Genomic DNA, 21,641 nt, shown 5'->3' on the forward strand with positions numbered 1-21,641 from the left:
ATGCTGCTGAATAAAATAAGAATCATTTTTTTATATGTATATTTTTATATTTTTCAAATAGTTTATTTTTTCGATAAATTATTTGTATAGTAGCATTAACTAAACATGCGATGCACACAAAATGGTATTAGCTAAGAAATATGAAAACTTTTTCAACGTGTATTTGTATATTTGACAATTGGTTTTGCCTGCTAACTAAGTTTTAATTGAGTTATTATTAGTAAAAATAACGCTAATTAGTATTTAAAGAAAATATGTTTCTTATATAAAGTTTACCTACGGCAAAAGTCGATTGAAGAAATCACGCGGCCTATGCTAAACAAAATAAAAAGAGAATTATGCCCAAAATAAAGAGAAAAGAATTAACTAGTTTTGAATAACCAAGTGGATTTCTTAAAACGTCTACAACCGAAGGGGAAATGCTTTTAAACCTGACTGCGCTCGACTCTATATCTCTTTCTCTCGCTTCTGTACAAAAATACGAATCAGCATTTTAAAGAACTAATCGTATTTGAGGGCCCGTCGAGGCCCATCATAACTAAATGTAATATCACTAGACTCGTAGCTTAAAATTACTAAATGGGCTGCTGACCACAAATCTCTCAACGCGGATGGTCGCTTGCCCGAAAAAAGGGAGAAGAACGAAAAAAAAAATAATGCCAAAAGCACAAATTCAATTACACACATAACTCGTAAAATGCAAAAAAAATAAGCCAACAAAGACGTGAAGCGGCACTCCTCAGAGCACCCGCTCCCCCAGTGAAGGAGTCCGCTGGATGAGCATCGAGGGTGATTTGGCCGGCAACGTGACGCTGGCGCTGCTCAACTGAGCATCGAGGGCGGCCATATCCGCGACGGTGGTGGAGGAAATGATGCTGCCATTTGGTTTGCCATTGCTGTTGTTGCAGCTGCCCGCGGAGCTGGGCAGGCCGTGGGGCGAGGCATCCGGCACCAGGCGACGCAACAAGCCGCCCACACAACCCCAAGGGAAGGTCCTGCAAATAGGCAAAACAAAAACGAGAAGAGACAAAATATAGAATAAGGCAAAGGTAAATGTTATGCATTATTAAAGTGAAACACATTAAAGCGAGACCATTAGCCATGGCCCATGCCAGGGGTAGAGGGGACGGTTGCGTTTCAGCCTTTTAGTTTCACTGATTTCCAAATGGGTAATAATTCACAGGCATGGAAATGCATATAACATTGGCGATAGTCCATTTATTAGGCAATATATTTTAATATCAATTTCAGGGGTTACTAATTCAATAATACGCACGAAATCTTATTCGAGCACTCTGAGAAAATGCTAGATAGCATTTAAATCTGATAATTAGATAGTTATGTTCTATCTTTTATTTTTTTCTGGTGAAGAGCTCTCAATGAGCCTAATGAAACTGGCTAACTACAAGTTTAATATGTACTTTTCGAAGTACTTTGATGAAGTGATTAATGATTCGCAAAATAAAGATATAATCTTTTAAGTTTAGTTTCTTAAAGAACTGCCAAACTGTAAATAAAACTATAAATTCTAATCTAAACAGGCAGAAGAAAGCATCACCGAACCCATTAAGCATATATATTCTTGATCAGCGTCGATAGTTGAGTCGATCTAGCCATGTTCGTTGAGAATATATAAATCGATCTATATCTATCGCTCAATATGATCTACAGCGTTATTAAAGAAAACGTGCTATAGGATATCCTATAGTCGGGCCCTCCCGACTACTTATTCATCATCTTACTTATTTTAATCATCTCTTTGGTATTCCTTTGCAAACGTATCCCAATTAATGAATTCGAATATGCTTAGCTTAACTTTAAGCCTCAGACTTCCGTTCGTATTATCAAATCTTACTTGAATCTCATAATATCACTAATTTGCATTCCTTAAAAACGACTCTTAAGTTGCTGTTAAATTAAAATACTTGAACACATATCTGGCCCAGATGGTCGTTCTGGCCTGTTTGGGAGCCCCATTAAGACATTTCTTTTGTGTTTGTGGTTACTCACCATTTGAAGGACAGCAGGAATTTGAGGAAACCAGGAATGACCGCAAGTTTCTCGTTCTTCTTAATGGCCGAGATGACACGATCGGCCACATCGTTGGGATTCAATGTGGGCACCCATCTGCAAGAACAGTTTAACTGTCAGTATATTACCACAAGTGCCACGCCCTAAAGCGTTCTCAGCGCTGCGACTCACCTGGCATTCACATCGTCAAACATGCCCGTTGCCTGTATAAAGAACGGGCAAATGCAGGTGGTTTGTATGTTCGTATGTCCAAGGACTTCTAGCTCCAGACGCAGTGCCTCGTCAAAGCCAACCTGTAATTATTGTGCACAAGCATGTAGTAAAATACATTTAGCTGACACTGTTATTTGCATACAGTGTAGCAGACAGAGAGAGGGCATCGTACTAACCGCTGCAAATTTACTGGCACAGTAATCGACCAATTTGCTAATGCCAACATGGCCGGCAAGTGAAGCTATCGTCGCGATGTGTCCTCGTTCATTCTCGATCATTTTGGGCAGAAATGCTTTTGTGGTCTGTGCAATGAAAACTGGTAGTTAAAGCAAGCTTGTGTGTGTGTGTGTGCGTGTGTGTATTCAACTAACCCAAAAGTGTGCCATAACATTCACATTGAACGAGCGCTCGATCAGATGGTCGGGCGTATCCAACAGATGTAGCCCAGAGACAACTCCGGCGTTGTTGATCAGCAAAGTAACCTGCGAAAGGCATAAAAATACAAGTTTTTTTATGAGCTGCTGTAAACATTTTCTTGACTTCTGTTTAATTATTTATTATTTTTTGCCACATCAAATCTTGAATATACGTATTTTTTTTTTCAATAATTTACATGTTGCGGAACTTGCGCAATTTGCGTTCTACCAACATCAACAAAAATTCTCAACTTGTTTTGGCTTCTCAATTGACACAGCTGAGACTGGGTTGAAAAGCACCTTCAGCTCTATAAACTATGTTTTTTATGACTTTATGTCTTAACAAACTTTAGGCGTTTTGTGTTAATAACAACCTCTTTAAAGCTTTTTGTCTTGACCTCTGCAGGCCGTATTATTAATATGTCTCGTATAATTTTTAAAGCAATAAAAAAGACTGAGACCACTGAGTATCTGCATATATATTCTTGAAAAACTTTCAATGTTGAACCTATTCGATTTCAGGTAAAATACTTCTTAAAAATAGAAACCGAAATAATAAGAAACGTACTATAAAAGTGGAATATAGATGGATTTCCTAAGGATAGTTTAAAGATTATTTTTACAAATCGCTACCAATTGGCGCACAAAAGAAATTTAACTTAATTCAGTAAAGTTTTCATATAATTTAAGTTTACTAAAACTTGTCTTAATTAACTTAAATATCTGTTGTGCTCTGTTGCTTATCTTTCTCTATACATTTTGGCAAAAAAAAAAAAACAAACTCAGTGAATTCCAGTTCCGTTTCCTATTATAAATATTAGCACTCGCTTGTTAAATTGTTCGTTACGGTTCCAAATCATTTACCGGAAAGCGAAAAAGTGTAATTATGCTTACAAAACGGTTTGCAAGTGAAATCTCTATGCGTAATATTAATTAAGATGCACTCAAAACAAATGGAAGCCAAACAAAAAGTGTAACGTGTCAAGGTCTAATTGCAAATAATGTAAAATGCTCGAAATTTAAATATGATTTCAGTAGCGATTCAGCTGTTGCTGTTGCTAGTTAACCAAGTTAACAACAAGTGCAACATTTCATTTACATAAACACTAACAACAACTACAAAAAGAAACAACAAGAAGCTATCATAGCAACAACAGCCACAACAAGTATGTACAACAAATTCAGGCCACAGCGAGTTCAAGTGCACCGAAGATGGGCGCCGGCGGGCGGCTGCGGGTCCCACGTTGCGTATGCGCGATTTCAAATTGCGAGCACTGGGTACAAAAAAACAGAGAGAAAAAAAAAACGCACAAAATAAACAACACAAAAAACATTTAACGAGGCGTGCATTAAAACAACAATAACACAGCAAAAGGCACAGCAGCTATTAAAAATATTAAATGTAATATTTCAGAGACCAGACGACAGCAGCAAAAACAGCAACAACAACTAAAGCAACGCGTCATCTGCATAACGCATGACTTACTAAGCAGTTAAATGCTTTTTTGCTTATTGCTGCTATTGCTATACCCTGTAAATAAGCTGCTAAAAGGCATACCAAATGCAAGGCTTTTAACTTCTGCTAACGACTGTAACTTTCTGGATCGATACGTGAAACTTATCTTCTACAGCCTTGAGCCCAGGTATTTTTAGTTTAATGGGTTCAGACATAAGTCTGCTAATGAAACAGGTCAATAGAAATTTTCTAAATTCTCTTTCCGATGATTATTAGATATTTTCATATACAATTTAAACCGAGTTAGCCTGGTTGATGGCCGTAAACTTACGCTTCGAACCAACTTTATGCTGGATACTTTAACCTGACTTTTCAGTCTTCAGCCCCGGTTTTGATTCAAATCGAATTTGCCCATAAAACCATTCAATTGTGCCCCAAGGAAGCCTTCAATTAGTTAGGCTCAGCTTACGGCTCGAAATAATTTTCTGTCTTAAATATCGCTTCGTAAGCCTGGTTCTTTTCAGCCCATCCCGTGCGAAATTTGTCTCGGCTGTTTTAAGGCCAATATTTTTGATTCTTAGAATTAAATATATAGATTGAAAGGCTTGAGCCATTTTGAAACGGGTGCGCAGCCTTGATCCCCCGAGTTGATCTAGCTAAGTCCATCTAAACAACGGTCTGTCTATATCTATATAATTTGAGATGGAGATACCCAGTATGTAAAATAGAAGTGTATAATGAAATTTTTGGTCAGTTCGTTTCTCCAAAACTCTAAAGAGCAATCTCCTCAATTGCTTTTTTTTCTTCTTTTTTGATAAGTATATTGTGTTCTGGCCAAGCTGCTGACTTCTAACAATTTATAATATTTATTTAGTTTTTGAGCTGTATAATTTGATGTCAAAGTATCTATCTTAAGTTCGGTTTTACGCTAATGATTTTGGCTCCATTGCTGCTGTTGTTGTTGAACTAGTCAGTGCGTTTATATTTTATTTGGTAACAGCCGCTGGCCAAGCGTAAAACGGTTTGAACTCTCCTAATGATGGCATTTTAAAAGTCAGTTGACAAAAGCTTGGCAACAATTAACTGACCAAAATTGTTGATACCGTTCGGGTTGTAGTTGAATAGAACAAAAGATTTCGCTTCTAATAATTATAGAGCTCTTTAAAATAATTATATAACAAGTATTTTGGAGTTCAAATAAAGAATAAAATAAAATTACATGTCAGTCAAAACTATATGTTAAATTCGTATAATAACAAATGGAATCTCATATTTAAATTTTAGTTATTGTCCGATTTATGAATATGCTTAATACACTCTAGTTATGTAATGTTTATATTTTATAACCTTTTACTTAGTTTGCATTCTATAAGAAATCTATAATTTTATTCAACCAAAAGCGTTCAATGAAAATAATAATAGAAGTAGTAATAATGAATATAATGTTAGCCTCAACCTTCACTTATTAGCAGTTGGAACTCGAGAGCTCTAATTAAAGCAACAAATAGAAGTGAGCTAAGCTAATTAGCAGGTGAAGCGGCAGTCAGGCAACTGTTACTCAAAAATTGTTAAATGAAGTCATCTTTTCATGCTTTATATGAATTTAAGAAAAGGCTGAAAAGAATAACTATGTATTTTCTGCCAAAGATTTAATGCCCTTCCCTGGAAGGCGAGCATTATATGAGCTACAATTTGATACTTTTTAGATTAAATTTGTTTAAATATTTTTTGGCTTTTTCTATTTTTCTATTTGATGTATGTTTTATTTAACAGAAATTTATTGACTATGAATCTGATTCGAAAACAAATTAATCTAATTTGCCAAATTACCTAATGTACACAGATGTTTTTTTTTACTGGAGAGCTTGGTCGAGTAATATGAAGACAAAAACAAGTAAGTCATAATCATTCACAGCCTGATAACAGCTTAAATCAAGTTACAAGCCAACTATATAAAGATATAACTATAATTTTGATTTGACACGCCCTCTTAGTGGGCGTATGCTGAATATTTTGATTGATCTTTTGGGGAGCTCATAAGTAGTCTCCCAAAGTTGATCTCACTAGCTACGAACTAAAAAATGTATCGATTTTTCTGACACGCCATTCCCCCAAGGGGCGCAAACACATAGTCCGCAGACTTTATCTGACGTAGATAATAAACGAGTAAACATGTAGGCCAAGTTTCATGTCACGGAGTTAAATAGCGCCGAAAATAAAATAACATTATAAAATGTAAGTAATGTAGATTTTTTCGATTTATCACGCCCCGAGTGGGCGTAGTCAACAAATCTTAACACCATCTGACATGTTTATAAACGAGTATTTTCTTTTAATTTTAAGCAGCAGGTTAACAAGCCGACAAGCAATGTACGCTTTGGACTTTGCCAATGGGTTCAACAGAGAACTCAGGTATTTTAAGCTAAGTTCTAGATCTTCGTAAAGTATATAAAGTATATGTGTGTAGGCAATCTGGCTTGAATATATCATTAGAGGATTACAAAACCGCCGACAGAGGGCATCATAAATGATGTAAATGATGAATTTTGATGCGCTTGCCAGACTTTCGACACTTTGGCAAAACTGCGCTAATCACATTAGCAACTGCGCTGGGCACTCGCCAAACAGTCGGCAATCAGAAGGCAGCACTCGAGAGGCAGTTGGCAGTCAGCATTCACAGTTGCATTCACAGTGATAATGAATGCCGTGACACGATTTGTGGTCGAATGCTGTTGCAATGCTATCTTGCCTTGGCCGGAGCCGAGATATGCATGCAGAAGATTTATGCATCGCACACAGAAGATGCATTCGCGGCAGTCACACAATTAGTGGCTGCGATTTTTATGCATTTTTAATGTGTCTCCCAAATGGGCGTGGCAGTGTGGCAGCTCGTGCCAGTTGCGATTAATTAGAATGCAAGTTGCGGTTGCCCTGCGCAGGGCGGGGGTAAACAGGTAAAAGTATAAGGCACTCGGTGCTCTACATTGTGATAAATTGCCAGATGCAACGCAAGTGGCAACCAGTTTGAAGACGCGTCCAGCAATCTCTCTCTCTCTCTATCTCTCTCTGCCTCTCTCATTCTCTCTCCCGGCTTTCTCAAGGTGAACGCTGAAGATGCGCTCATGCATACGAAATTTTCTCTTGGGGGCCGGTGAACAAAATTTATGACATAAGTATATACATAAATGTGTTGCTCGGGGGCGTGGCAACATGAAGAGTGTTGGTCCTACATGTGTTCCACACAGGGTTCTGGCCATTAAACGCCCCTCAACAAACAATTACGTAGCGCATAGAGGCGACTATTTTGAGCGCTCAACTGTGAACGTCAATTACTAGAGTTTTATGCTTCAATTGACGCACGCATTCCACAAATGCATCACACGATTGCCCCCTTTCGGGTTTGATACTTACATCACCGACTTCTTCTCTGATGACATCGGCCGCTTTGTAGACCTCCTCCTTCTTTGATATATCTACGACGTAGCCCTTGCAGTAGCCGCCCGCCTCTTGTACGATCTCAACGGTCTCCGCAATGCCTGAAAGATTGAGAAAATTACATAACTCACTCTCTCGGTCACTCTTTCTCAATTTTGCTTTACCCTTTTTGTTAATGTCCCAGATGATGACTTTGGTGCCCATTTTGCCTAGTCTCTCGGCCAGCAGACGACCCAGTCCATTGCCGCCACCAGTTATTAATGCAATGTCCGTGTTGAGTTCCTTTTCAGGATAGCCAAAGGCGATATAATAAAGGTCCTGCAGGAAGCAAAAGATAAGAGAGGTGTTGTTAATTATATAGGAAGCAGCGCAAATTAATTTAGGTTTATGGCTAGGTAATAAAGGGTGCCTGAAAAGGCTAGTTGATGAGCTTGGCCCTCTTAAAATACATATAAAACAATATTTTTTTCATTATAATTATTTTAGATAGAGCTTATCTTTAGTAATAAAATGCTTGCAACAAGTCGTTAATGCAATTTAACAACTCGATAGTATAAACCACACAGACTGTCTTTGGCTGCATTCAATTAAATCTTTGCATAGCTTGCATTTATGTTGCCAGTCAGAAAAAGTACCTTTTGGATTGGCATATTAGTTATTGGCAACTGCTTGACTTCAGAAACTCTTAATCTCTTGCATCGCGCCTTCACATTTTCTTTAAGCTAAATATGCACCTATTATGACATATAATTATCATAATTTAATTATTTTTCGCGAGTCCGAATTATTAAATTTAAAATACTTATAATCTTAATAATGTGTTATTAATCAACAATGTTCAATAATTGATACCTGAAAGCATCGTGTGTTGAATACATAAACAGACATCATAAATAAACAAAAATGCAGAGCCCAAGAGAAAAGTCAGTCCCTTTTAATTAATTTATTTTATATTCTACTCAAAAACAGCTTCATAAATGGACTTAATGTTCTTATTGGTTTCATTTGTTAATAATTGAATTGCAGATATTAAATCAATCTTTCCTTATTTAAGAAGAAGAAACAGAATTATGTTCATGTACCAAATGTCTAGGGTATAAAACAGTACTTCACGTTGTAAATAAAAATAAATGAACTTAAAGAAAATTTCGTTTAATAAAAAGAGAAGCTTATAAATTTTCTTGATTTCACTGCAAAGGACTCGCTTAGTTGTTATATTCTTAAAAATAGGCCATTTGACACATAATTTTTTAAGTTAAATTAACATTCAACAAAAAAAGTTTTTCAACATAATTTCATTGAAAAACTTTTAGCTGGCCGACATCGTTTTATGGCAGAAAAAAACCCTCATCGTAACTTTTAACAGCGTATATCCATCAGCTTTCCGCTAAGCCCGCGTTTGTCAAATGTCAAATACATCAACAAGTTTGTTGCCTAAGTCTTTTGTTTTGGCCCGCGCCATTCTTTGGGCTTTTCTTGCGAACGCTGCCAACTGACAGGCAATATGCCAAATATTAGTGCACATACATGTTGTTCCATATGCAAATCTTGACTTTTACAAAAAATACAAAACAACGACAACAAAAAACGCATAAGTGAGCAAACAAGCCGCAGACAATGCGAATTGTCTGCCAGTTGACGGTAGCGTGTTAATAGACTTCGCATTTGACGCCTCTGCTTGGGTAAATAGTTGAAATATTTTCAACTTCTCCAAATCTTTCAAGTCTCTTTTTCGGCTATTGTTGTTTTAGTGTCAATAAGCTGTCAAAATTTATGGCTCGCACGTCTGCATTGTCGCATAAAGATAACAAAAGGGGCGCGGGCAACAACATTAACATAACATTTTACATATTTTTTGGAAGGAAACAATAATGCAACAACAACAAAAACAAGAACAACAACAGCGGCGGCAACAAAAAGGCAACACAGTAGCACTTTCCATCTCGCTTGCTACCAGAGGCGGCTCATAAATTTTCGTGCCACACGCGACGTCGTCGCTGCCCGCAGCCGTTGGGCGCTCGAACAGATCTCCGGCTTGGGGTGCAACATCGGTTTCTGCTCAGGGGCCAGCACTGGCAAGCGTGTCCAATTATTTTGACATTAACAATGAATGTGGCGCAACGTGGCCGGCGTTGTTATGCTCTGCAGCCTGCCCGGACGAAAAGGGTATCATATAGTTGTGCAGGTGTATGTAACATGCAACCAGAAGATTTATCTTCCATACTATGAAGCTAATATGATATGTAAGCCACCTACAGCCAAGTGTTTCGAGCTTAAGTAACTTTCTATTTCTAAATTTATTCTTATTAATTTTATTTTTATTAACACACGCAGGTTAGCTGCTGTGAAAGCCAAAGACTCTGGACTGTGCGGCCCGATAATAATCGATAGTCCAAAGTGGACAATATATTACAAAATAATGCTAGACAAATGTATAACTTTTGAAAATATAAATCAATTTTTAACCTACAAAACTCCAAGCTTAATATTTGTTATGAAAATAACGATTGTTAGAAAACCAAATATATCATTGTAAAAGAATAAAGCGATTATTTTTATTAAAAAAAAGATCGAATATTAATCGATTTCAAATATATTTAACCTTTAAAAAGTTTGAATTTGTCTAGTGCTTTTTTTGCTTTTTTTTATTAACAAATTTATATGACTTTGAAGGTAAATAATATTTTATGCAAGCATTTGCCTTATCAAATAAAGAAGGTTAAATTAATTACATTTGTTAACAAGAATAATTGAAATACCCTCAATTGATAAAGTATTTAAAAAGAATGTTTGAGCTTAAGAGAATTTGCAACTAAAATTTGAACAAATTTACGGCTTTGTTATACACATATGTATATATTTAATCATGCCATTTGGCCATTATGAAGATGAAGATATTGATTTATGGTTCTATATCTACATTTTGTGAGGATACCGATGCAGATACATAAGGCTAAAGGTTTCGTGTTTCTATTTTTGTATGGCCAATTGATGCTTCTTTTCAATGTAGTGAAGTGTATCAACTTAGTCGAATTAGCCTGGTACAAGCATTTGAACAGTTAGTTTTCTGCAATTTGCCCCGAAAAATACTCATAAATAATACGAAAATTCATTAAAGGTAACATGCCTGCTGGTGTCTGACGATGATTATTATCAAAATGATGATATGATAATAATGATCTGTTGCATCTTTCACTTGTTGCCTTGTTGACAGACATTTTGTCACATAATTGAACATGCAATTCGTGCGTGTTTTTTTCTCTTCTCTTTTTACTTTAACAAGGGCAGGAAATGGGCCATTATAATTTATGCATAACATGATAATAACTTAAATATGTTCATGCTGCGATTTATGCCATGAGATCATTTTTTTTTTGTATATTTTTTTATTATTATAATTTACAAAACCATTTTTATGGGACAGCAAATGGAACGTATACTAAATGACCAATAATTTTGCTTTTCTTCTGAACTCTTTATTCCATAATTTCAAGTTTTTGCAAAAAACACTAAACTTTTTAAAACGAAACATCACGGAAGTCAAGTTAAAGGCAAATCGTTTGCTTGTTCTGTCAGTTCTCTGGCTAATATACTCCAATCATGACTTGCCATATGTAAACAAATACAAATTTTAATATAGTCGTGCTCGCATATATGCCATGTCATTTGAAGAAGAAGAAAAAAAAACAGGCAAAAATTCATTTTTCACAATGTGTCTTTTGTAAAATCGAAAAACCTGCTTCGTCAGCAACAAACTTGTAGGGCTTCTGCTTATTGGGCTGTTTATGGTTTGTTAGATTGTCTATTTGATTGTCAAGGTGAACGCATTGACCTTTGTAAAATGGAAAAATACCAAAGCTTACAGCTGACGGCGAGAGCGTTGTAATATGGCCAGTAAGTGGAGCTGCTAGGCAGGTTGTTTAAAAGAAATAAGCTTTCGGTGCTTAAGGTTTAAGTTAAGCGGAACTGTAATATTAATATAAAAGTGAATGCGACTGGATTTAAGCAAAATTTAAACAAGTAAAAGTACTCTGGTCGGAAACAATTGTTTCAGTAAATCTTCTAGACAAGTACTATGATAAAGCTCTTAAGCTCAAATAAATACTTTTACAATATTGATTACATTAGTAATTTATTACAACCTACCAATAGTCAGTCTAATTAAATATTGTGAAATGAATTTAATAATGATTTTCGCCAATTTGCCAAGCATGTAAAATCGATTTTATTATTTAGTTATTTAGAAAATGATTTAATGATATTTATTCTTTTTATGAAGGTCAAATAGCAATGATAATTGCCCTAATGATGTAACATACCAGAGTTTGTTTTTCTGTTTATTAGATACGAAATTCTAGTTTATTTTTTAAAAATTTTATTTTTATATATAAATATTATAATTTGTACTAAAGTTTTGTCATGAAATGTGTATTGCATAGAAGGAGACCTCATAAAGTGTATATATTCTAGACCAGCATCAACAGCTGTATTGATTCAGCCATGTCCGTCTGTCCGACATCAAACCGACATACAATTTGGTAGTTCCGAATAATTTAATTAATGCGCAGTTTAATAAGCCGTCTCTTTTTATGAGTATAGCCCATTCTTTTAGCTTATAAGTGACTTGCTAATTGTGATGCTTGAAAACTCTGCCTGTTTCAACAAACGCAAATGCAAAAAAAAAATCCACTCCAGCAATTACAAGAGAGTCAACGCAGATGCAAGAGCTTGCAGCTCATTATCATTAGCTGTTCGTTAGCGCTTTTCAGTCTTGAATAAACATTTAAGCACAACTTTAAAAATTAGCCAATCTTTCTAACCGTACAATATAATTTTATGAATAGGCCGAAAGCCGACAATCAGCATATGAGGAGGCAGGGGCACATCTTGCACAATTATGCAAATTCAAACAAAGAAGCAAAATATGCGACAAAACCGCAGACAAAAGCGAATTATGGAAGTTGGCATACGCTCACGTTTTTATCGAAATGCTAACTTCTAGAGGCGCCATTTGCCACAGCGGAGGGGCGAGTGGTAATCAAATGTTTGTTTATGTTGTTGCTGCGCTTGAGCAAAGCAAATGGCAGACGGTGCGGCAAAACTTGTTTGCGTCGTCCGGGACAATTGCGAAAAATTGAAAATCTAAACGATTGCGGCGACCAGGTGAATTCTAAGCCAGCTGAAAGCGAAACTGCCAGCCGGCGTGCCAAGCTGCAAGCCGCGTCGTCAAGTCAAGTGTCTTGCCCAACAACAAAACACACAGTTGCAGCGCTCTACTCGCCGCTCTACTCGACTCGACTCGAGTCCAGTCGAGTCTAGTCGATTCAATGCGGCACCACTCGGCTCGACAGCTGCCTTAATTGGCCCGGCTTTAACTTACAGGCCAAAAGCATATTTTGAGCGCTAAATGCTGAGCGCTTTTCAATGAGCTTAAATACAAAAGACTTAAGACACGAACTTGCATTGTGCACCACTGTTGCAAGTTTCATTTGCTGCCACACGCACACGCACTCATACTTGCAACGAAATAGTGACCTTCCTTAACAAAAGCTTTAATATGTATAAAATAAATAAATGAAAACTATGAGGAAAATGAGAAGCTGAGTGCGTTTCATAGAGCGCAACGGACAGCGACTCTTGCAAAAAACGCATAAACCTGAAATTGTGGCTCATAATAAAATACGTCTAATGAAACAAGTGAGCTGCGAGGTGGGCCAAAATTGTTTAGCTGTAGAGATAACACGCCTAGTGGCATACACGAGTGACACATATTGAATGTTGCTTTAATTTGTAGTTGTGTGAAGAGGCCTAACTAAAGGGGATGGGCCTCGATATGCTGTTTAAGCAGGGAATATTTGTGTATTAAAAATACATTTATAACACAAAGGCTTGTCTTTAACAATTTCGAAGCAGCTTTATTTTTTTAAAATTTATTTAATTATTTTAATTTAAAAATAAAAAATTTTTCAATGTCATTTCTTGCAGTCAGCTGGAGCTGGCAGTTAACTCATTGATAAAAATCAACAAATAATTGTTTAAATTTTAACGACCTAAAATTTGAATATATTGTGTTTTATTTGAAACGGGTTTACGCTTTGAACAACCCATGCAGCGATTTAGGCATGACGCGAACTCCATTTGAATGCCGTCAACGCGTTGGCTGCGCCGTGGAGCCGTTGCATTTTGAGGCATCATCGAGGCAGTTGCCTTGTACATATCCAAAGTTTTGGCTGCCTTGCAACTGGTCAATGAATTTGCCTTTGTATTTGTCTATCTGTTTGTTTTTATTGTTTTCATTGTTCGGCTGCCGCCGCTTGCAGCGGCTGGTCACTCGACCGAGCGGCCTTCAAAAGCCATTTTTATTTATTGCCTAGCAGAAATTAGCACCTACAACGACGGCTCGCAATTGATGTGCGGCTAGACGTGCTGGCAATCAAGTTCTATGCTCCGTCAGCATTGCGCCAAACTTGGCCAAAAGTGGAATTCGCTGAAGATTGTTGCAAATTGAGCTGCGTACTCAGCGGATGTGGAATTTGTGTGAAACTGATATAAAGACTAATGATGGTCCGCAAATCACTATGTATTATTTTATACATATAATTTGTTAGATTTTGGCTTGGCAATATGAACAAAAGAGTTTTAGGCAAACAACTCAATTCAAGAAACTTTGTTAAAGACTCGTGTATGTATATATATTTGGCTATATACAAAAATTATAAATAAATATTACCAGACTTTCCTAAACAAAATTTGTATAAAGATTAGATCGAAGACATATAAAATTATGATTAGAAGATCTCAGACTGAATGCCCAACTGAAAGTGTATACAATTATTTTTTATATCAATATTCTTTTACTACAATGTGAATTTCTCAGATTTGCCCAGCACATTCCAAATCTTGTTTTATCAAGAATATCACATTTGAGCTATGCAATAAAAAATATACAAAAATATCTAATATTTTATAAAGAATATCGCTTTTAACTGGCCCAAATCAAGGTAATATATAATTGGCTGACAAATAAAATCAAGTGTATATTAAAAGAAAAGAAAATAAAAATTAAAAGAAAAATCTTTTTAAAAATATTCTAAGTCCAAATATTTGTTTAAATTAATATCACTTGTTAACCAAGTAAATGAAAAAAATAAAATATTAAGCTTCGTTCATCCAAGCAGCAAACACCTATAAATCACTTTATCTAACATAGCCATTTATTGCCCTAAAGTGAAACACTATCTTAACCCACTTCACATGAAAGATATGCCAAGCAAGTGAGCCAAGGCCGTTATGGGGTTTTGTGCCTGCGCTTCAAATAACCTCCACATCGCGACGGCTTCAAACAAAAGCAAACTTTATGCTCACATATGCAATACCAAGCAGCAGTTATACGACTTTTGTTGTTGTTTGACCAACACTTTCGATTTCAATTGCGTTTACTTCTTTTATATTTCTTCTTTTTCTGTGTGTTTGCGCCGTTGCAAACACACAAACGCACACACAGACAGGCACACGCCGCAGCCAGGCGGGCAGGTAGGTTGCCCGCGAAAAAATGTGTTGCTTGTTGTTGCCACAGCAACAACAGCAAAAAAAAACAGCAGCAACAGCAACAGCCGAACCCACAACTAGCCAAGCTAATAAAAACAGGCTTCAAAGCGTTGCAAAGCCGGCAAAATGCAAAAGTTGAACTGGGTCAACAAGCCAAAACGCAGCAGCGACGTCGACGCTGACAGCGCTGCCACCGTTGCTGCCAACATTTTGCGGTTGGGAATCATTTTTTGTTTGTGTGTGTGTGTTTTTTTGGATGTGCTCCCCAAAGCTCATTACATGCGGCTGTGCGACATTTCTAGAGGCTGTGAGGCATGTGCACGCCTACAAGCGTGCAAGTTTGTTGCCTAAGTCTTTTGTTTTGCATGTGGGCCACAAATCAAAAATGCAGCTACGCAAAGCGTAAGCCAGGCTAATATCGACCTGAATTGCGTTGATTGTTGGCCGGCTAGCCAAAGCCCATTATTAGCACAATCAATCAATAGGCAAATGCAACAACAGCAACAACAACAACTGCAACAACTGACAAGTCATCGGTGAAGTGTCGTCTCGAGCGAATCTGTAAAAAGATTTACATGCAAATTCGTTTTGGCTCGTTCATGACTCGTTGATATTGCATTCAGCATGCAAATGTCAACATTTTTAATGGGCAACGCCTCCAATATGCCCGCCAGGCCCCGACCGCCCCCTCCCGCCCTTACTCTGTCTCTATGCAGTTGGCATCGTCGACGCTAGTTAAGCATTCAGGCAAAGAGAGTTACCTCGGCAATTTAATGGCGCTCATGCATAATAAGACCGAGGCAAATACATGATATACATGCTATATTTAATGATCATATCTGCATACACACACACACACACACACCGCACAACAACGCCGCAAACTAAAAGGTTTTTGTTTTTTATCTTTCTTGCCAAAGTGAAATTAATATAATTATGTAGCACAACAAAAAACCTAAAAAATTATTGGCTTATGTAATGCTGCGAAATTTGTGTATAAAGCCGAGCGTGTCAATTCAACCATACAAAAAAAAATAAATATCCACACATTTAATATTTATAAAAACGTTTTCCCCCGCAGTCCAATAACCAAATTCTTTGTTAACTAGTTATAAATTACATTTGTGCGCTTTACGGCAATTAGCCTTTTATTCTATTTGGCTTTAAAGCGGCCCTTTTGGCGTCCGTAAGTGCAAATCATGTTAAATCTTTAAAACGTTTAGTCTACGTAAATCTTAAATGTGCAATCTCTTTAAGTGCTCGTTGTCTAAGCTATAGTTAATGTTTTATTCAATGGGGGATTTTTTTGTGTGTTTGTTTAATTTAATAAGCTTTGCAATGAATTTCTTAGACAACGCGATGTGATTTTACAGCTGATAGGAATTGTTCTCTTTAGCTATGCTTACAGTGGGAATTATAAAACAAAAACTATGCAAAAAGGTTCACCAAATAAATATGGTAATAAAACAGATATAAATATTAATATATAAAGCAAAATAATGTAAATATATTAATTGATTGTTTTTGCTTTAGAGCTTCGTACTACGAAAAAAAACTTGCTGCTAAATCTGCACAAAATTTTACTATTTTGTGTGATCTGTTTGTAAAGGATAATTATTTATATGTAGGAATGTTCGAATCTCCGTCAGCCTATCTGTTCGTATACACTACTGTGTAATCCCATTAAAACAAGCAAGGTCAAAAGATTTTAGGAATATTTTGACACAACCCTACAATATAACATGTTTATAGAAAAGATCTAATTTCAACGGAAAATTTCAAAATATTTTTGCTTGAAAACTTTTATTGTGTTAAAGATAGATTTGTAAGTTCTCTAATATATGTTATCAGAATTCGAATCGTGCCATTAATAAGCAGCAGCAGGTAAGTTAAATTAACTAACTAGACAAAGCTGACTTATGCAAGTTAAAGGCAAACAAATTACAGATTAAAGATCAAAAGTAAATTGATCGTGCGCGTGTCGTTTAATTTATATGCACAACGCTTGCAGCCATAAATGGGCAAATGCAATTGCAAACTTATTAATTAACCATGAAGAGATGTAACAGCAAGCAGCCAAGAGCAAGGGCACTACCTACCAATTCAGGGAGTGAAAATGAGTGGCCCGAAAACGAGTTTTGCCATTGCTTTTATTTCATTTATCAAGTGAAGCTCTTGAATAACAGTCGACAGTAAATGTCGTTTGCCAGAAAATACGTTATAACGAACCATTTTTAAAAGATATTTATAATTAACTAAATAACTGTTGGAATATTTTTGAGCTAATTTCAATATTAAAGTGTGTTCTTGTTTAAATAAGTTAAGAGAGCTCAAAGAAAGATGTTTTTTTTTTTCGGTATATCTAAAGGTTGGCTTCGCACTTTCATACAATTTTGGCGGCAAAATGTATTCGAACCCTTCCATATAAACTTGAGTTATTCAGTTATTATTAAAGCCCTTGTTCATATATCATCTTCTGCCCATAGTTAAACAAATATTTCAATATTTTATCTGTCTATATATAAAAATTTAAACAATTTTCAACATTTTTACTAACTACAAATTAAATAAACTATAAATTGAATATAAATTTAAGTTAAGTAACTTTAGTAAATCATCGGACAATAATATTCTTTAGTTAAGAAATTGTAAGCAATTATTATAAAAAACAAAAACCCTTCATGCATTTAGTTATACTATATTAAAGATAGTCTTTTTCATGTTTCAAAGAATAGGTCGTCAAAGATATGTCTTAGCTTCCTTTTTATTTTAAATTTTTTGTTTCTTATTTGTTTTAACTTTTGTTTTTTCGATAATTCAGAATATACGTATCTATTATATAACATTAAGCTTGAATCTATTTGTGCTTCAAATCACACAATGCTGTCGATTAAGTTGTTGAGTCGCTCTCAAGCATACGGAAGCATCAGAAATGCAAATAGTCAATAGCAAAAAATCATAAACAATTCAAATTTGTTAAACAGTTGTAAACAAAGGCTCTTAGACATCAATTTATGCACAAAGTCGACAATGAGCTGAACTGGTGTTAAGTCTTACCTGAAGTATGTAGCCTATGCTGCAGATGATGAACCACATGACATCCGCGAAGGCATCCCAGGTATTCCAAAGTGTTTGGCCCCAGCTGACTGGGGCGGCGGGTGCGGGTGCAGCCACGCCCACTGGCGTAACATTGCCATTTTGCAGGGCGTGGCCGTTGCCGAGCGCCTGCAGATTGTTATTGTTCTTCACCATTTTGAAACACTTAATTTCGTTATTTTGTTTATGTTAACTGCAAAAATCTGGTCACATTGAGTATTTTTCGTAATTTCTTAGCGGTAATTCCTTGCTGCAAACGAAGCACAAGCAAGCTAAACAATAACAATCGCAATAATAATAACAACAAGCGAGACTACGAAATATATTTGTTGTTGTTTGTTTTACTTTTTGTCTTTATTACGTTTTATGCGTTTTTGGCTTTTGTTTCTGATTTTCCGCGCTGCACGTCCGCTCTCGTGAGCGTAGCAAACGAATTTGAACGAAAGGAATGAATTTCGACTTCTTATTTTGGGGCGCTATTGGATATCGCTGTTGACGTCGCTGTCGCTGTCGACGCCGCCGTCGCCGTTCGCTTGACGCTGACCGAAGCTTAGCTGTCTGTGACGTCACGAAGCTTGAGTCGCGGCTTTTAACTGTTTGTTTTTGTTGTCGTTTTGTTTTTGTTTTGCACGACTCGAGCAAAAGCAACAAAAAGCTACAGTTTTACGCAGAGCTTCCAGCAACGACTGCGTTCTGTCGCTTAACGCTTTACACTAATTGCATATTTCGTTTTAGTTTGTGTAATTTAATAAAAGCTCTAACTTTTATGTTGTCATTTGCCTAACTGTTGCCCACTGTTCACACAAATAAATTGCAACTTATGCTAGCTGAAAGCTTTAATAATTTTAATACCAGCTGCATTAGAAGGACGCCCAAAGGCAAACTCATTAGCTTGCTCTGATTAATTGACATATTAATCATAATTAAATGTGGTTTATTAGCAAGCTTCATTGCAACTTCGGGCCTTGTTGCCATTAGCTATCTTTATGGATAATAATCTTGAACTAAAGTTGGAAAATCATAAAAAAAAAAACATTACTGATGCGCTAATTAGACCATTTCAAAACATACACCTTAAAAAATCTAATATTTTCATTCCTTTAATTAGCTTTGGACGCTCTTTAATGCTACTTAAATTTAAGTTAAGAGCTTAAGCTAACTTTTGAACTTTCCTTTCGCCTCTTTGTTATTGCTTAAATTGAGCATTTTCCAAGAAAATTACTCTTTAATGTACTTGCTGCTGTCTAATTAATTAATTAACTGTAGCTTTGAAGTGTTTTAAGCCCTTTCCAACACTTCACTCGCATATTTGCTTAATTTACCTGCATTTCACTTTCCCAGCTGTCCTATCAATATGCCCATGTTGGCATACGGTATATTTTTTCACTTTCCTTCGGCCTAATTCTGATTTATGCTTTAAGTTGCATTTCGCAGACCAAACCAGATGCCAAATGAAAGTAAAATGACGCACTTGCGTTAATTTTCTTTGTTGTTGGTATTTTTTGTCTTCTCTTTTGTGCTGCTTCTTCTCCGTCTGCTGGCGTCAAGTTCTCGTCTGCATTTAGAATGTTTGAAAGCTTATACCCTGTATAATTGCAAGCAAGGGTGTATTTTTGAGACCCTTAGTGAATCAATATTAAATTATATAAAAAACGTAGTTGGACTCCAGAATATTCTGAATTCTATAATATATGCACATGAATATGTGAATCCAACAATTGCATGTAGGATATCTTTTAGGCTAGCAAGGCCTAAAGGCAATGTTCTTGTTTTCAACCTAAGCTTTTGCAAGTGCAAACAAGTTATGCAAATCTGCGTATCTTTATAAGATATTTTACCAATTCTTGTCAATTTCGTCACATATTTTGCATTTAATATTTGTCTTTTTTTTAAGATTCGGTTTGTTTACGTGCGTTTTTTCTCTTTTAATTTGCATTTTTAACAAGAATTTGCAACGACTGCCTGGGGTCAAGAAACCCCAAAAACATTTAAAGGCCGTCTAGTCTTTGGTCAGTTGCATGCATGATCATGCAAAATTACAAGTGTGTGGGTGTGTAGGTGGGGGGTAGCATGGGAACTGCGACCCGCATGGTGAGTTGCATAAATCTCGAGAGTCGCGTTTTGATACATAAGAGCCACTCGAAATTTGGAGACTGTTGAGCGCACTTCTAAACTTCAAATGTATTATGCAATATTATGAACTTAATTTACGTATCGGCATTTGACAGTCCTCTTGCTTTCGGTTTCGCAATATTTACTGAGTACAGGCACACACACACACATACACACACACGTTCTTCAATTGAAAGCACGCAATAAATGTTGATAGCCGGCTTTTCATAATATACTGCGATTAATAAATCAAATATTTAAATTTGCATTGTTCACTTTTGTACACAAATTAATGCGGTTTGCTTTTGCATTTGATTATATTTATTTATTTTTAGCGTCCTCTTGTCGACACTTCGCTGCGCAACTGACATTTGCGACGCATGCGCAAAACACAAGAACAAAACCAAAAGAAAGACAGAGTGAGAGAGAGAGAGAGAGTGAAAGAGCAAGAGCGGCAGTGTCAGTCGTGAGAGCAGGCAACATGAAAGGCTCAGCTGTGATTACATTTCTTTTAATTTTGGCAGCGGCCGTACGCAGAAGAGAGCAGGATTAATGGAGAGCGCAAGCATATGCGGAGCGGCAAACAGCTGTTACCAGTGTTGCCATATGAGCAAAAGCAAATATTATATGGTATTTTGTTTATTGAAATAATTGCGCATCAAACATTTATCGTTAAATCACCTGTTATGAAATTTAACTAATTTTAATTATGTTATTTAATAATTTCCGCTTTATTAGCTATGGAAACAAAACAACATTCTCTAACAAATGTATTTCCTTTTTCTAAATATTGCATAAACAATTTGACCTCGTGCCCTGTTGACCGCGCGCTAAAAATATGTTAATCCACAGCATACAAAAAAAAAACCTAATCATTTTGAAAATAGTAAAAGATTCATTTGGTTAACCTTGACGGGCGTGCAAAACCCGTTAGAACCTCATATCGAAATTAGCGTAATTTGCTGAACTCAGCCATTTGTCAAAGATTCAAGCGGTGGCGCCAATCGCCGAACTTTAACCTATTTACTTCCTCACTCGCACACACACACACACACACACACACATAGAGCGATCAAATATAAATGTATATATACACGCAGCTTTAGCTTTAAGAATTCTCGTTCGCAAAGCGTGGAGTTATGAAAACTTCCGGCTAAGGCTCCATAGAACGTGTTTTATGCCATGTGCGTCGATGGCAATTGGCTGATGACTTGGAACTTGGCTTAGACATTGAACTATACTTTTGATATTCTTTATGATATGTATTTTTAATTGGATAGTTTGAATAGAACCACGTAGCACGTAGTCTTTTATAATGATTTATATGGCGAGTT

General features: G+C 36.3%; 1 protein-coding gene across 1 annotated transcript; it reads right to left on the reverse strand.

The window, feature by feature from the left end:
* Positions 1-58: 58 nt before the first annotated feature.
* Positions 59-18,531, reverse strand: LOC115759081 (estradiol 17-beta-dehydrogenase 11). Its single transcript, XM_030699914.1, has 8 exons — positions 18,157-18,531; positions 7,716-7,869; positions 7,528-7,652; positions 2,616-2,726; positions 2,421-2,546; positions 2,203-2,324; positions 2,011-2,127; positions 59-995 (listed from the first exon to the last, which is right to left on the reverse strand). The coding sequence occupies exons 1-8, from the start codon at positions 18,349-18,351 to the stop codon at positions 740-742; spliced, it is 1,206 nt and encodes a 401-aa protein (XP_030555774.1). The 5' UTR covers positions 18,352-18,531; the 3' UTR covers positions 59-739.
* Between the last annotated feature and the right edge of the window lie 3,110 nt (positions 18,532-21,641).

Source organism: Drosophila novamexicana, unplaced genomic scaffold, assembly GCF_003285875.2.
Source record: "Drosophila novamexicana strain 15010-1031.04,08,12 unplaced genomic scaffold, DnovRS2.1 tig00000193-arrow-pilon, whole genome shotgun sequence".
Lineage (NCBI taxonomy): Eukaryota > Metazoa > Arthropoda > Insecta > Diptera > Drosophilidae > Drosophila > Drosophila novamexicana.

Excerpts from the sequence above, each read along its gene's own strand:
- LOC115759081 (XM_030699914.1), bottom strand. The coding sequence starts at position 18,351 with ATGGTGAAGAACAATAACAATCTGCAGGCGCTCGGCAACGGCCACGCC. Across the intron at positions 7,870-18,156 it reads GCATAGGCTACATACTTCAG|GACCTTTATTATATCGCCTT; the intron begins GTAAGACTTAAC and ends TGCTTCCTGCAG. Across the intron at positions 7,653-7,715 it reads CTGGGACATTAACAAAAAGG|GCATTGCGGAGACCGTTGAG; the intron begins GTAAAGCAAAAT and ends TCAATCTTTCAG.